Source organism: Hyperolius riggenbachi, chromosome 9, assembly GCF_040937935.1.
Source record: "Hyperolius riggenbachi isolate aHypRig1 chromosome 9, aHypRig1.pri, whole genome shotgun sequence".
Classification (NCBI taxonomy): Eukaryota; Metazoa; Chordata; class Amphibia; order Anura; family Hyperoliidae; genus Hyperolius; species Hyperolius riggenbachi.
In genome coordinates this window covers 196,037,624-196,053,417 of record NC_090654.1, presented here as the reverse complement: position 1 = coordinate 196,053,417, position 15,794 = coordinate 196,037,624, and the positions used below count along the sequence as shown (strand labels likewise).

The 15,794-nt window shown below is 45.3% G+C and overlaps 2 protein-coding genes across 7 annotated transcripts in view; both read left to right on the top strand.

Moving 5' to 3' along the window:
* Positions 1-15,794, top strand: part of PLEKHD1 (pleckstrin homology and coiled-coil domain containing D1) — a 664,905-nt gene that overhangs the window by 334,644 nt on the left and 314,467 nt on the right. The window lies entirely within an intron of this gene.
* GALNT16 (polypeptide N-acetylgalactosaminyltransferase 16) overlaps positions 1-15,794 on the top strand; it is a 228,764-nt gene that overhangs the window by 129,773 nt on the left and 83,197 nt on the right. For all 3 annotated transcript variants that reach the window (XM_068253838.1, XM_068253836.1, XM_068253837.1), the window contains exon 4: positions 7,773-7,840. In XM_068253838.1, the coding sequence (XP_068109939.1) occupies positions 7,773-7,840 (68 nt within the window). The remainder of the gene's footprint in view (positions 1-7,772; positions 7,841-15,794) is intronic.

Sequence of the window (15,794 nt, the reverse complement as noted above, 5' to 3'; positions counted from 1 at the left end):
ATAGCTTGGGGAACATTGCATCTTGTCATGTAACCTTTTCAATGAACTTTCTGCCTGGGCATAAAAGCAAGAATTCTCCATTTGCAACCACTGTTTATTAAAAACATGGGCCCTTAATCAATCAACTTTTTCTCCTGAGTTTTCTCCTAGGAGATGATGTATTATCTTCTGACAGGCTCAAAGCATAATGTCACTACATTAGCAACATGTGTGGTTAGGGATACTGCTGTTTAGCTGAGCTCCCTGGACTACAAGGGATGGAGTACTGAGAGACTCTCAGTAGCGAGCAGCTCAGATGCCTAGGATATGGAGCAGGACTCTTAACAGGCATTTTAAAGAGGAACTTTAAAGCTTGAACTTCATTCCAATCAGTAGCTGATACCCCTTTTCCCACCACAAATCTTTATCTTTTTGCTAATAGATCATCTGGTGGGTCTGTACAGCTGATATTGTGGTGAAACCCCTCCCACAGTGTGATGTCATGACCAAGGTACTGACAGTGTGCTGTGTGAACCTTGTTGCATTTGGGGAATAATGGCTTTTTCAACTGTCAAGCAAGCATGATCTCCCTCTGTGCATAGAACTCTCAGTAATGAACATTCCATACAGATCACCGGAGAGGACTAAAGATATCGCCACCAGTAATACATTTTAGAAAGTAAATCAGGGAAAGGAAAGATTCCACAATGGGGAAATACTGACCTATAAATGAATATTGTAAACAATAAACAATGTTATTCATTATGTTATTTTCACTACAGTTCCTCTTTGAAGCCCAGTACACACGCTACATGGTTCTCACCAAGATGGCCTGTCAAGAATGTAGTATGTGTACAGTGGCCCCATTTTATCTCTATGCGTTAGTAAGTGATCAGCATGTGGGCCTCCCCGCCCCCATTGCAAAAAACCAAAACAAAAACATGTCACAAGTCTGGAGGCTCGCTACACGTCTGTACAACATTGGGCCCTACATTTTTTCACCAAAGGTTTGAGTTTTGACCCATGAGGGTAACAGAAAAAGAACACATATACCACCTTTAGTTCTTCTGTATGCTGTGTGCTATGTATATGTTACGGCCAGAACCCGAAGGTCTGGCCACTTCGGGTTCTGGCCGGTCAAAACGAGAAGTGGCCGGCTGATGCGGCCAATGTGAGAAATGTCCCCTCATTTCGGACTTTGGCCGGCCAGAACTCGTTGTGGCTGTATGTGGCCGGCCAAGTCCCGAAGTCCTGCTCCCTCGGCTCTCCCCCGCTGCCCTGCACTAATCAAACCTCAGATCAGGGCGACCGGACCGGAGAGGCGGAGAGAGGCAAAGCACACAAGTTACCCGCAGGACGTGAACACTTCAGTGCGGAAGCGCCAGTCATTTGGCACTTCCGCATGTGAAGTGTATAGGTCCGGGCGGGTAGCGTGCGCGCTGCTCTGCCTCTCTCCCTCTCTCCGCTTCTCCCCGCCTCTTCGGTCGCCGTGATCTGAGGTCTGTGAGTAGTGCAGGCAACTCTCCCAGCGCACACGAAAGCCCCCCCCCTCTCAGCCAAAAAGAGCCCCCCCCTCCAGCCATGCAAAGCACCCCCAGCCATGCAAAGTGCGCATCCCCCCCCCCCCCCATACAAAGCACCCGCAGCCATGCAAAGTGCGCAGTGAAGCCCCCCCCCCCCTCCTGCCATGCAAAGCACCTAGTGAAGCACCCCAGCCATGCAAAGTGCGCAGCCCCCCCCCCCCCCTACATGCAAATCACCCCAGCAATGCAGCAGCAAAGTGCTCAGTGAAGCACCCCAGCCATGCAAAGTGTGCATTGAAGCCCCCCCCCCCCCGCCATGCAACGCACCCAGCGAAGCCCCCCCCAGCCATGCAAAGCACCCCCAGCAATGCAAAGTGCCCAGTGAAGCCCCCGCCATGCAACGCGCCCAGCGAAGCCCCCCCCCCAGCCATGCAAAGCACCCAGAAAAGCCCCCAGCCATGCAAAGCGCCCAGAGAAGCGCACCCAGCCATCACTAATCACCACTGTAATTTGATCTCTCCCCTCTGTCACTCGACTGCCGCGGCAGAGCAGCTAATTTTAAAGCGCAGGATGATAAATTTGTCTGCTTTCGTCAAGAAGTAGACACGCTGCTGATTTGTTGCAGGATTGTGTATTCGCTGTGACAAAGAACGTTTTTTTTTTTCCTGTGAAGGGTATTATGCTGTTGTGTATCTTTCAGAGCAGAGAGGAGGTTCCGAGTGCCATTCATGGTGCTGGACAGGACCCAGGATGTTCTGGGATCTGTGCGTTTTGGACTTTGGCCAACTGACTTTGGCCGCTTCTAGAACTGGCCGGCCAATGTCAGAAATTCCCAGCATTTTGGACTTTGGCCGACGTCAAATCGGCCAGTTCTAGAAACGGCCGGCCAATTCTAGAATTGGCCGATTTCTGGTTTTGGCCGTAACATATACAAACCTTTTAAAACAGCATCAAGAAAAGGTTTCATAAAATGAGGTTGACTACAGGTCAACAGTGAGCCTTCTGCAGGTAAGTTGTATTTGCTAGTGTATTGTGACCTTAAAGGGACACTTAAGTCAAACAAAAAAAATGAGTTTTACTCACCCAGGGCTTCCAATAGCCCCCTGCAGCTGTCAGGTGCCCTCGCCGTCTCCCTCCGATCCTCCTGGCCCCACCGGCAGCCACTTCCTGTTTCGGTGACAGGAGCTGACAGGCTGGGGACGCGAGTGATTCTTCGCGTTCCCAGACACATTAGCACCCTCTATGCTGCTATATGGTATATGATATATGCTACAGCAGCATAGATGGCGCTATTGTGGCCAGGAACGCGAAGAATCACTCGCATCCCCAGCCTGTCAGCTCCTGTCACCAAAACAGGAAGTGGCTGCCGGCGGGGCCAGGAGGATCGGAGGGAGATGGCGAGGGCACCGGACAGCTGCAGCAGGCTATTGGAAGCCCCAGGTGAGTAAAACTCATTTTTTTTTTGTTTGACTTAAGTGTCCCTTTAAGGTAGCCATACACTGGTCGATTTGCCATCAGATTCGACCAACAGATAGATCCCTCTCTGATTGAATCTGATCAGAGAGGGATCGTATGGCTACCTTTACTGCAAACAGATTGTGAACCGATTTCAGCCTGAAACCGTTCACAATCTGTTGTGGTGGTGCTGCTGCCGCTCCCCCCCCCCCCCCCCACCGCATACATTACCTGCTCTGCCGGCGCGACTGCCCCCGGTCACCGCTGCTCTGTCTGCGCTCTGGTCTCCAGGTCCGGCATGCCTCACTTCTTCTAGCCCGGCAGGAAGTTTAAACAGTAGAGGGCGCTCTACTGTTTAAACTTCCTGCCGGGCTAGAAGAAGTGAGGCATGCCGGACCTGGAGACCAGAGCACAGACAGAGCAGCGGTGACCGGGGGACTGGAGTCGCGCCGGCGGAGCAGGTAATGTATGCGGGCTCTATTGCGTCGGTCGTCGGGCACTCGAACGCCGCTAGCGACGCGCTTCCTACCTGCGGGCGATCGACGGAAATTTTCCGCACGGAGCGATCGACGGGATCGGACAAAATGGATCAAAATTCGGTGTGTAGTGCGAACGATTGGCAGCAGATTCGATCCCAGTGATCGAATCTGATGTCGAAACGGCGGCAAATCGGGCCAGTGTATGGCCAGCGTCTTCAGTTTGAGTTTAAAGTTCTGTGTACATTAGCTCTTAAAGGGATTTATTTGACATTAACTATTTAAGGAGCTGATACGCAAATAAAACAAGCTCTGCCACTCAGTGCCTACACAGAAATAGGAAAACATTTCTGCCTAGAGAGGGCCTCTAGGTGTGGTACGTATTGTACAGTTGCCGGTGAGCCGAATGATGGCTCACCCTGCCTCCACTAAAATCCCTGGCACCGTTAAAGAGAACCCGTAACCAAGAATTTAACTTCATCCCAATCAGTAGCTGATACCCCCTTTCCCATGAGAAATCTATTCCTTTTCTCAAACGGATCATCAGGGGGCCTCACAGCACTGAGGTACTGACATCACACTGTGGGAGCCTTGTTGCATTGTGGGAAATAACAGCTGTTTACAACTGCCAAAAAAGTTAAACTGATATCACCTGCCCGCAGTAAAAATGTCACCATGTGATAAATGGCTGAATTTAGTCAGGGGAGAGGAAAGATTTTACAATGAGCAAACACTGACTGACTAAATTATTTATACACAATTATTGTAAAAATTAAGCACTTTTTATTACATTATTTTCACTGGAGTTCCTCTTTAAACACTATTCCTCCTCTGAGTTGTAGCAACTCAGAGGGAGAAGTCATTTGGGGTCTGGTGATCTCCAGATCCCTGAATTACCTTTGCATGGGGCACGTAGAATAGGACTATTGCTATGGTGGTGCCCAGCTTCAATGCTGAGTGCCAGGCACCAAAATGACCTGCTTCGCCCTAGGTGATCCACACTTGCCATAAAAACCGTGTTAGCTATTTTAACCAATTCCACTATTGTCCACCACGTGGCAGCCTTAGTAGCATAGTATGTAGTCACATTCCGAAGGTTTTGAATCAAGACAAGATGCAGAACATTTATACCATGCTTTTCTCCTGGCGGACTCAAGTGCTTCAGTGCTGCAGCCACTTAGGGCGCGCTCCATGGGTTATCAGGATCATTAGGGAGCCTTGCCCAAAGACTCATTACTGGATTACATACTGGCTTGAGCTGGGGTTTGAACCCTGGTCAAGGGTTAAAACCCTACATCAAAGGAAGCAGCCTTACCAGTACGCTATCCAGCTCAAGTGAAACTGATCATAGCGCACAACACCCCCATCCGTCTTTCCCATTACTCTGATTTAAATGTTACGTACTTGTCTTGGAAAATAGTATTCAAGCAGTTACTTTCCTAATGTATCATGAACTGCTTTCAAAACATGTATTTTATTATAAAAATAAGCTCAATATTAGGCATTGTTCCAGGATTTGTTTTGCTATCCAGAGTCTGGGCGCTGCTAATAGCATTACTATGCAGGATAAAACATTCTGTTTTTGTAGCTTAGCTAATGTCTACACCGGCCCTTTCTCCAATCACCCAACACATTATTTAGTTCAGATAAGAACGTAATTGGATGCCAGGAACTCGCTGTATGAGACGTTTCTGTTGTTTTAACACACTATAGCACATACTTTTTTATTTGACATTGTTAGGTTTGTATACACAGACAGTTCTATTTTGCTATGTTACACCAGCCAAATGCGGTGAACGATCATTTTCAACTTGACATTGATCATTTACCACATTGCACAACTCACTTGATCGAATCTTAGGCCCAGTGCACACCAAAAACCTCTAGCAGATCTGCAAAACGCTAGACTTTTTGAAGCAGATTTCAGAGCGATTCTAGGCATGTATAGAGAGATTTTCTAAACATGCCTAGCGTTTTTGGAGCGTTTTTGTGTAGCAGATGTCATATATTGTTACAGTAAAGCTGTTACTGAACAGCTTCTGTAACAAAAACGCCTGGAAAACCGCTCTGATCAAGCGTTTTTTCAGAGCGGTTTGAGCTTTTCCTATACTTTACATTGAGGCAGAAACTCATCTGCAAAAATGCTGCAGGAGCCACGTTTGCGGTTTGCTAAAAACCTCAAACCGCTGGTGTGCACCATCCCATTGAGATACATTAGCCAAGCGGTTTCACAGGCGGCAGCAGTTTTGAAAACGCTACCAAAAAGCGCTTGGTGTGCACCAGCCTTAAGAAGAGATGTGATCTTTTATCCTTCTCTCCGTCTAAACAGCTTTGCTTTGTGCTGCTTACTCTCTTATAGTGGACCTGAACTCAGAACTTCCTCTCTGCTCTAAAAGATACGCAACAGCATAATAACTTTTAAGAAAAACATTTCTTTGTTACAACTGATACAAATCCTTCAATAAATCTGCAGTGTGTTTCCTAACTGGTTTCATGGAAACAGACATATTGTGTTTGCAGATTAGCTGCTCTGTAATGGCAGATGACATTCCTGAGCTGACACAGCTGAGAGAACAAATTACAGTGGTGATTAGTCACAGATAAGGGGGATTTATACAGGCTATACAGAGTACATTTCTCTGTTTTCCTTCTGTCCTGTGCAAGAGTTCAGGTCCACTTTAAGGGTTCTTTCACACCGCATCAGTTGTGTTGAAGAATAATCCTGCATGTGAACTCCCTGCCCATACAATTCTATGGGGCTGTTCACATCTCTGCGTTGTAAAGGATTGTGTTATCCTAACTTGCTGCATGGAGACTTTGAATTAAGGTCTATGTTTAGTCTTTGATGCACACACATTATAATGAATCCATCTCAAAGGACAAGTGAGAGAGGGCCATCTTTACTTCCTTTTTAAATGATACCAGTTGCCTGGCATCCTGCTGATCTCTTTGGCTGCAGTAGTTTCTTAATCGCACACCAAAAAAAAAAAAAACATACGTCTAATCCAGTCAGACTTCAGTAAGAACATCTGATCTGTTTGCTTATTCAGGGTCTATGGCTAAAAGTATAAACATATTAGAGGAAGAGGATCAGGACAGCCCGGCAATATGCATTGTTTGTAAAGGAAATAAATACAGTGGGATGCGAAAGTTTGGGCAGCCTTGTTAATCCTCATGATTTTCCTGTATAAATTGTTGGTTGTTACGATAAAAAATGTCAGTTAAATATATCATATAGGAGACACTCACAGTGATATTTGAGAAGTAAAATGAAGTTTATTGGATTTACAGAAAGTATGCAATAATTGTTTACATAAAATTAGGGAGGTGCATACATTTGGGCACTGTTGTCATTTTATTGATTCCAAAACCTTTAGAACTAATTATTGGAACTCAAATTGGCTTGGTAAGCTCAGTGACCCCTGACCTACATACACAGGTGAATCCAATTATGAGAAAAGAGTATGTAAAGTGACTCCGAGCTCAAAATAAAAACGAAATCTGTACTCACCTGGGGCTTTCTGCAGCCCAGTGTAGGTCAGGAGGGCCCTCGGCGTCCATCTGGCTCTTCTCCCAGGGCCTGGCCAGAAATGGTTCCCGCTGACACTGGGCCCGAGTGTCGGGCTCCTTCTTCCTGAAACGTCATGTCTGTCGTCACCACGCCGGCCACCTCGCGTCATCACGGCGGCCGGCGTGACAGTACTGCGCATGTGCGATTTAATCGCGCTTTCAGGAAGAAGGAGCCCGACACTCGGGCCCAGTTTCGCCGGGAGCCGCCGGGGAGCCATTTCTGGCCAGGCCCTGGGAGAAGAGCCAGATGGACGCCGTGGGACCTCCCGACCTACGGTGGGCTGCAGAAAGCCCCAGGTGAGTACCAATTTCGTTTTTATTTTGAGCTCGGAGTCCCTTTAAGGGGATCAATTGTAAGTTTCCTAAACTTTCGCATCTCACTGTAAATGGTAGTCTGTTTTTGTCAACAAAATAAGTTGCACAGACATACTGTATTTGTGTAGATGCCACTCTAAGCATCTAATGTGCACCATTCTCGTTATGAAATGGCTCACAGTGTTCTGTAAAACCATACTATTTGGTGACTTGCTGTTCTACAGAGGGAGGCATTGTACAGTTGCAGACTCATCGTTCTGCTCATGCTAAGACATTCATCTAAAATCACCATCTGCTCATGAAACAGCACTATAAATTAAATCATGTACCGCCTGTGATGGGGTTATTAAATAACTTTGGGCATTTCTGTTATAAAATCTGTGCGCAGACAAATACTTTTATGTGACCATGCATAATTCATGAGGCTAATGGTTATTTTTTTTCTCTGACGCAGCGTTTTAATTCGAAGCCCTGCCAATCTAATTCAGGAGATTATTTTAGTGGATGACTACAGCACAGACCGTGAGTACTTCTCTCAGATGTTTTCTTCTGTTCCATCTTTGGACTAGTCACCCGTACTGGTGTGTGGTACAGTGTGAGGGATGAGCTAAGTCTGCCATGTGATTAGAGGGTGTTATTGTGTACAACAGATGGCATCTATTTATGGTTTTCAGTGTATCATGTGCTTGTAAGACTTTTAAGTCCTATGTACTCTCCTAGCTTCTGATTAGATTAGGGTGTTTATCATCTGTTACCTTTTGTCTGAAGCATTCCTGGATTTGAATTGTGTGGTTGTAGCATGGCAGATGTAAATTGAAGTTGCAACTGTGGTGTCTGAGAGATACAGAAAATGCTTTACTACCTGATTAAGCTAGAAAGTTCAGTAGAGTCTCGGTTTACCGGCTTGGATGGGGATTGGCTGATGGTGGTATGCAGTGTCGGACAGGGAGGTGGAGAAACTGAGGAAATCCACCTGCTGGCCAATTAGCAGTAACCCTGTGTTATTACTCCCAATAGAAACCTGCAGCAACACATGATTACTGCTGCTTGGATAGCAAGTGGATTCCCCCAGCTTTTCCAGCTCCCAGTCTGACACTGTTGGTATGCTTTCTGGGTGATTGGGACTAAAAATAGGCCTAGCTAATACATGCTATTTACTCTCAATTACCATATTTTAATATTTAATACAGTGACTAACGATGTAGGACCTACACCTAATACCCCCACATGTTTTACATATTGGGATAAGTTCCCTCTTACCACCCCATGCACACCTATTCTGTTCTAGGTATTTTATTTTTTCTCTTAAGCACATTTGCCAGTAATGGCGCATGTATGGACTCTCTGGTGGGCTACTTCCGCCAGTACTTTAGTCCTCCCGCACTCCAACATGAAGCACTTCACACGACCTCCACCTACGGACCAATGGCGGCGCTGTGGGCGGAGTCTCGGGCCAAGATATCCGAGACTCAGAAGCGCCGTCATTTGCCCGGATACGCACGTGAGCAAGCGCTACAGAGCGCGAAACGGCTGTTGTGCACATCCATCACCCCCTGGTCACCACACCTTCCCACAGGCCTCACTGGATGTATCGATGATTTTTTGATGCAAGACTGCTGACAGGTTTGATGCTTATATTCAAATACTATATGTCATTTGGCTGCGGACAGTGAATAAATGCAGTAACAGGACGGTGCCCAGTCTCTGTATCTTTTTGGTTTCATGTAACATTGGGAACTTTCTTCCTTTCTCTCCACTGGTAGCACGTCACTGTGCATGTCATGTTGCGGCCATAGAAGTGAGGACCTGCATATGCTACACTGGAGCAGGCGTTGCTCACCCTCATTACTGCCGGGTGCCCAGCTCCCACCCCTCGTTTTTCCCTACTAGTTATTGATAGTGTGAGTCATGGTAGCCACTCTTGTTATGGATAGGGTGAGTCATGGTGGATATTCTTCTTATAATTAGGGTGAGTCATGGTAGCCACTCTTTTTATGGATAAGGGGAATCATGGTGGCCACTCTTGTTATGAATAGGGTGAGCCATGGTGGCCACTCTTGTTATGGATAGGGTGAGTCATGGTGGCTACACTTCTTATGGATAGAGTGAGTCATGGTGGCCACTCTTGTTATGGATAGGGTGAGCCATGGTGGCCACGCTTCTTATGGATAGGGTGAGTCATGGTGGCCACTCTTGTTATGGATAGGGTGAGTCATGGTGGCCACTCTTGTTATGGATAGGGTGAGTCATGGTGGCCACTCTTGTTATGGATAGGGTGAGTCATGGTGGTCACTCTTGTTATGGATAAGGTGAGTCATGGTGGTCACTCTTGTTATGGATAGAGTGAGTCATGGTGGTCACTCTTGTTATGGATAAGGTGAGTCATGGTGGTCACTCTTGATATGGATAGGGTGAGTCATGGTGGCCACTCTTGTTATGGATAGGGTGAGTCATGGTGGTCACTCTTGTTATGGATAAGGTGAGTCATGGTGGTCACTCTTGTTATGGATAAGGTGAGTCATGGTGGTCACTCTTGTTATGGATAAGGTGAGTCATGGTGGTCACTCTTGTTATGGATAGGATGAGCCATGGGAGTCACTCTTCTTATGGATAGGGTGAGTCATGGTGGTCACTCTTGTTATGGATAGGGTGAGTCCTGGTGGCTACACTTCTTATGGATAGAGTGAGTCATGGTGGCCACTCTCTTGTTATGGATAGGGTGAGCCATGGTGGCCACGCTTCTTATGGATAGGGTGAGTCATGGTGGCCACTTTTGTTATGGATAGGGTGAGTCATGGTGGCCACTCTTGCTATGGATAGGGTTAGTCATGGTGGTCACTCTTGTTATGGATAGGGTGAGTCATGGTGGCCACTCTTGTTATGGATAGGGTGAGTTATGGTGGTCACTCTTGCTATGGATAAGGTGAGTCATGGTGGTCACTCTTGTTATGGATAGAGTGAGTCATGGGAGTCACTCTTGTTATGGATAGGGTGAGTCATGGTGGTCACTCTTGTTATGGATAGGGTGAGTCATGGTGGTCACTCTTGATATGGATAGGGTGAGCCATGGTGACCACTCTTCGTACGGATAGGGTGAGTCATGGTGACCACTCTTCTTATGGATAGGGTGAGTCGTGGTGGCCACTCTTCTTATGGATAGGGTGAGTCGTGGTGGCCACTCTTCTTATGGATAGTGTGAGTCATGGTGGCCATTCTCTTGTTATGGATAGGGTGGGTCATGGTGGCCACTGTTCTTATGGATAGGGTGAGTCATGGTGGCCATTCTCTTGTTATGGATAGGGTGGGTCATGGTGGCCACTCTTCTTATGGATATGGTGGGTCATGGTGGCCACTCTTCTTATGGATAGGGTGAGCCGTGGTGGCCATTCTCTTGTTATGGATAGGGTGAGTCATGGTGGCCATTGTAGTTATATGACCCCTGGGTACATGGGCACCCTGGACATGAAGGTGTGAACAATGAGGGAGCCTCATCAATGTTTTTCTGGGGAGCACTATCATTTGTAGTAATGCCTCTACGTTTTATATTCCCTCTGCACAGATTTGTATAGTTAGGATACTTCCCTTCACTACCCATTATGCCCCCCTTCCAATCTTTGCATTTTTTCATTGAATTCAATATTATAAATAAATATTCACACTTGCATAGCATGTTCTCCTGCCAGACTCAAAGCACTTAAGCTGCAGCCACAAATGGTGCTATCAGTAGGACACCCTGGATCATTAGAGAATCTTGCCCCAGGACTCCTTACTGGTCGGGTAGTGGCTGTAGCCAGGATTCAAACCCTGGTCTCCTGCATCAATGGTGACATCTTTATTAGACACCTCTCCAAGGATAATTTTGTACTTTATAGCCAAGAAAGGCACACTGGGCCTGGGTTATTAAGGGCTAATTCCTATGGATGGTTGATAGAGTTTTGTCACTGCCTACCAGATGTCCCAGTGTGACAGCCAAGCATTTGCTGATGACTGAAGGCATCTGGTGGAGGTACGGCAGTTGATTAGCATCATAACCAATATAATAGCATTTGAGTGGGCAGCAAGCACCTGCCAGATGTTACTTGCTACAGTGTTTATCTGTAAAGTTGTTCACTTGTTAAATGTCTGCACATACTGTATAAATGTGCCCTATTTCTTAATCTCAGGTATCCTTTAATGCTTTTAAGGTGTACTTGAGACAAAGAGTTTATGCTTACCTTCCTCCAGCCCCATGAACTCCGTTGGCTCCCTTGCCGTCCTTACGGGCTCAGTTCGTCTGCAATCCTTCCAATGAGTAAAGCTTTAGTCGCGTCTGTCAGGCTGCACTGTGCGTGTGCCCCCTAACCAGCTCCTATTGCCGGAAGCTTTTGCGCCTGTGCAGTACTACTTGACGGGAGCGTGAAGGGAGCGCAGCTGGGCCATGCATGCTCAGTGCAGCTCGATGGATGTGATGGAAGCCATACTAATGCAAAGGATTGCAGACGAAATTAGTTAGAAGCCAGTTAACTTATCTGTGTGTTTTTTTGATGTGGGAAGAAACCAGAGGGTCCAGAGCAACCACATACAGACACAGTCCTTGCAGATAGAGTGCTATCCACTACGTCACTGTTCTTGGTTGAAGAAAAAATAGGGCTGAGTTACAATTTGCACAGCAAAAGGCCACAATATGAGGGTCAGTTCATATAAATGGATAAAAGGGACATTTAGTAAGGGACCCTGCTGGTCACAGAATCCCCTAGCAGCCTCCCAGTACTGAAGAGTGATCTGTGCTGACTGGTGGTAAATTGGCAGCAGAGCATGGTTGCCTAATTTTGTGAATTTAATTTGCTTCTTAATATAGCCATCTCAGATGATGAAAATATTGCATGATTTATGAACGTGTGATATTGGTTGAAAGAAATGTGATGTCAAGCAACGAGTGGCAATTAACTGAGATGCTGCAGTGGTGAATAAATGATGGAGATGTTTATCTGGAAATTGTGAGAGGCTAGAAACCGGAAATAATCTGAGGAGCACTTAAACCTATTTTAGGTGTTAGTGAACTGTTAGGAAGAGAGTTTTTGGGTGAGTTATTCTTTTATTTGTTAGGGCCAATTCACGCTGGGGAGCTTTTCTATCGATTTCCTCATCACTTCTAATCCCTGGCGATCACTAGTGCTTTAAAGAGTAACTGTCAGGCTGCAAAAGCTAATTTAAACCTCTATTCTCCTGTGTTAAACAGTTTAGAAGGAAGCCAAAAAGGCAATACTGAAGTTAAAAATCTCTCTTACTGTGATGTGTGCTGAACAGCAAGGCTGTTATTCCCAAGCTCGTAAGGAGGCCGGCAGGACGCATAACAGATACTGCAAAGCATTCTGAGGCTGCCTCTTCTCCCCACTGCACTACCTTGGGTCATCCCCTTCATTTCCCTATCATGCCTTAAGGCTGCATTCACAGTGAGAAGTTACAGGCTCATGTTACAGCAGCTTCTAACAGCAGCCTAAACTCACAGCACTGAAAAATCACAGGGCACATGTTCCGTTAGAGTATACTGCATGAGTCCGCTATTGTTCCTAGCCACATGGCTAATTAACCACTTGAGGACCACAGTCTTTTCGCCCCTTAAGGACCAGAGCCTTTTTCTCCATTCAGACCACTGCAGCTTTCACGGTTTATTGCTCGGTCATACAACCTACCACCTAAATGAATTTTACCTCCTTTTCTTGTCACTAATACAGCTTTCTTTTGCTGCTATTTGATTGCTGCTGTGAGTTTTAGTTTTTATTATATTCATCAAAACAGACATGAATTTTGGCAAAAAAATGACTTTTTTAACTTGCTGTGCTGACATTTTTCAAATAAAGTAAAATTTCCTATACATTTGAGCGCGAAAGTTATTCTGCTACATGTCTTTGATAAAAAAAAAACCATTCAGTGTATATTTATTGGATTGGGTAAAAGTTATAGCGTTTACAAACTATGGTGCCAAAAGTGAATTTTCTAATTTTCAAGCATCTCTGACTTTTCTGCGCACCTGTCAGGTTTCATGAGGGGCTAAAATTCCAGGATAGTACAAATACCCCCCAAATGACCCCATTTTGGAAAGAAGACATCCCAAAGTATTCAGTGAGAGGCATGGTGAGTTCATAGAAGATTTTATTTTTTGTCACAAGTTAGCGGAAAATGACACTTTCTGACAAAAAAAAAGAAAAAAAAAGTGTTTCCATTTCTTCTAACTTGCGACAAAAAAAAAATGAAATCTGCCACGGACTCACTATGCTCCTCTCTGAATACCTTGAAGTGTCTACTTTCCAAAATGGGGTCATTTGTGGGGTGTGTTCACTGTCCTGGCATTTTGGAGGGTGCCTAATTGTAAGCACCCCTGTAAAGCCTAAAGATGCTCATTGGACTTTTGGCCCCTTAGCGCAGTTAGGCTGCAAAAAAGTGCCACACATGTGGTATTGCCGTACTCAGGAGAAGTAGTATAATGTGTTTTGGGATGTATTTTTACACATACCTTTTTTTTTTTGTCACAAGTTAGCGGAAATTGATTTTAATTGTTTTTTTTCACAAAGTGTCATTTTCCGCTAACTTGTGACAAAAAATAAAATCTTCTATGAACTCACCATACTCCTAACGGAATACCTTGGGGTGTCTTCTTTCTAAAATGGGGTCATTTGTGGGGTTCCTATAGTGCCCTGGCATTTTAGGGGCCCTAAACCGTGAGGAGTAGTCTTGAAACCAAATGTCGCAAAATGACCTGTGAAATCCTAAAGGTACTCATTGGACTTTGGGCCTCTTAGCGCACTTAGGGTGCAAAAAAGTGCCACACATGTGGTACCGCCGTACTCAGGAGAAGTAGTATAATGTGTTTTGGGGTGTATTTTTACACATACCCATGCTGGGTGGGAGAAATATCTCTGTAAATGACAATTGTTTGATTTTTTTTTACACACAATTGTCCTTTTACAGAGATATTTCTCCCACCCAGCATGGGTATGTGTAAAAATACACCCCAAAACACAATATACTACTTCTTCTGAGTACGGCGATACCACATGTGTGACACTTTTTTGCAACCTAGGTGCGCTAAGGGGCCTAACGTCCTATTCAGAGGTCATTTTGAGGCATTTGGATTCTAGACTACTGCTCACGGTTTAGGGCCCCTAAAATGCCAGGGCAGTATAGGAACCCCACAAGTGACCCCATTTTAGAAAGAAGACACCCCAAGGTATTCTGTTAAGAGTATAGTGAGTTCATAAAAGATTTTTTTTTGTCACAAGTTAGCGGAAAATGACACTTTGTGAAAAAAAAAACAATACATATCAATTTCCGCTAACTTGTGACAAAAAATAAAATCTTCTATGAACTCATCATACACCTAACAGAATACCTCGGGGTGTCTTCTTTCTAAAATGGGGTCACTTGTGGGGTTCCTATACTGCCCTGGCATTTTAGGGGCCCTAAACCGTGAGGAGTAGTCTTGAACCCAAATGTCTCAAAATGACCTGTGAAATCCTAAAGGTACTCATTGGACTTTGGGCCCCTTAGCACAGTTAGGCTGCAAAAAAGTGTCACACATGTGGTATCGCCGTACTCAGAAGAAGTAGTATAATGTGTTTTGTGGTGTATTTTTACATATAACCATGCTGGGTGGGAGAAATATCTCTGTAAATGACACATTTTTGATTTTTTTTACACACAATTGTCCATTTACAGAGAGAGTTCTCCCACCCAGCATGGGTATGTGTAAAAATACACCACAAAACACATTATACTACTTCTCCTGAGTATGGCGATACCACATGTGTGACACTTTTTTGCAGCCTAGGTGCGCTAAGGGGCCCAACGTCCTATTCACAGGTCATTTTGAGGCATTTGTTTTCTAGACTACTCCTCACGGTTTAGGGCCCCTAAAATGCCAGGGCAGTATAGGAACCCCACAAGTGACCCCGTTTTAGAAAGAAGACACCCCAAGGTATTCCGTTAGGGGTATGGTGAGTTCATAGAAGATTTTATTTTTTGTCACAAGTTAGTGAAAAATGACACTTTGTGAAAAAAACAATAAAAATCCAATTTCCGCTAACTTTTGACAAAAAATAAAATCTTCTATGAACTCGTCATACACCTAACAGAATACCTTGGGGTGTCTTCTTTCTAAAATGGGGTCACTTGTGGGGTTCCTATACTGCCCTGGCATTTTACGGGCCCAAAACTGTGAGTAGTCTGGAAACCAAATTTCTCAAAATGACTGATCAGGGGTATAAGCATCTGCAAATTTTGATGACAGGTGGTCTATGAGGGGGCAAATTTTGTGGAACCGGTCATAAGCAGGGTGGCCTCTTAGATGACAGGATGTTTTGGGCCTGATCTGATGGATAGGAGTGCTAGGGGGGTGACAGGAGGTGATTGATGGGTGTCTCAGGGGGCGGTTAGAGGGGAAAATAGATGCAATCAATGCACTGGGGAGGTGATCGGAAGGGGGTCTGAGGGGGATCTG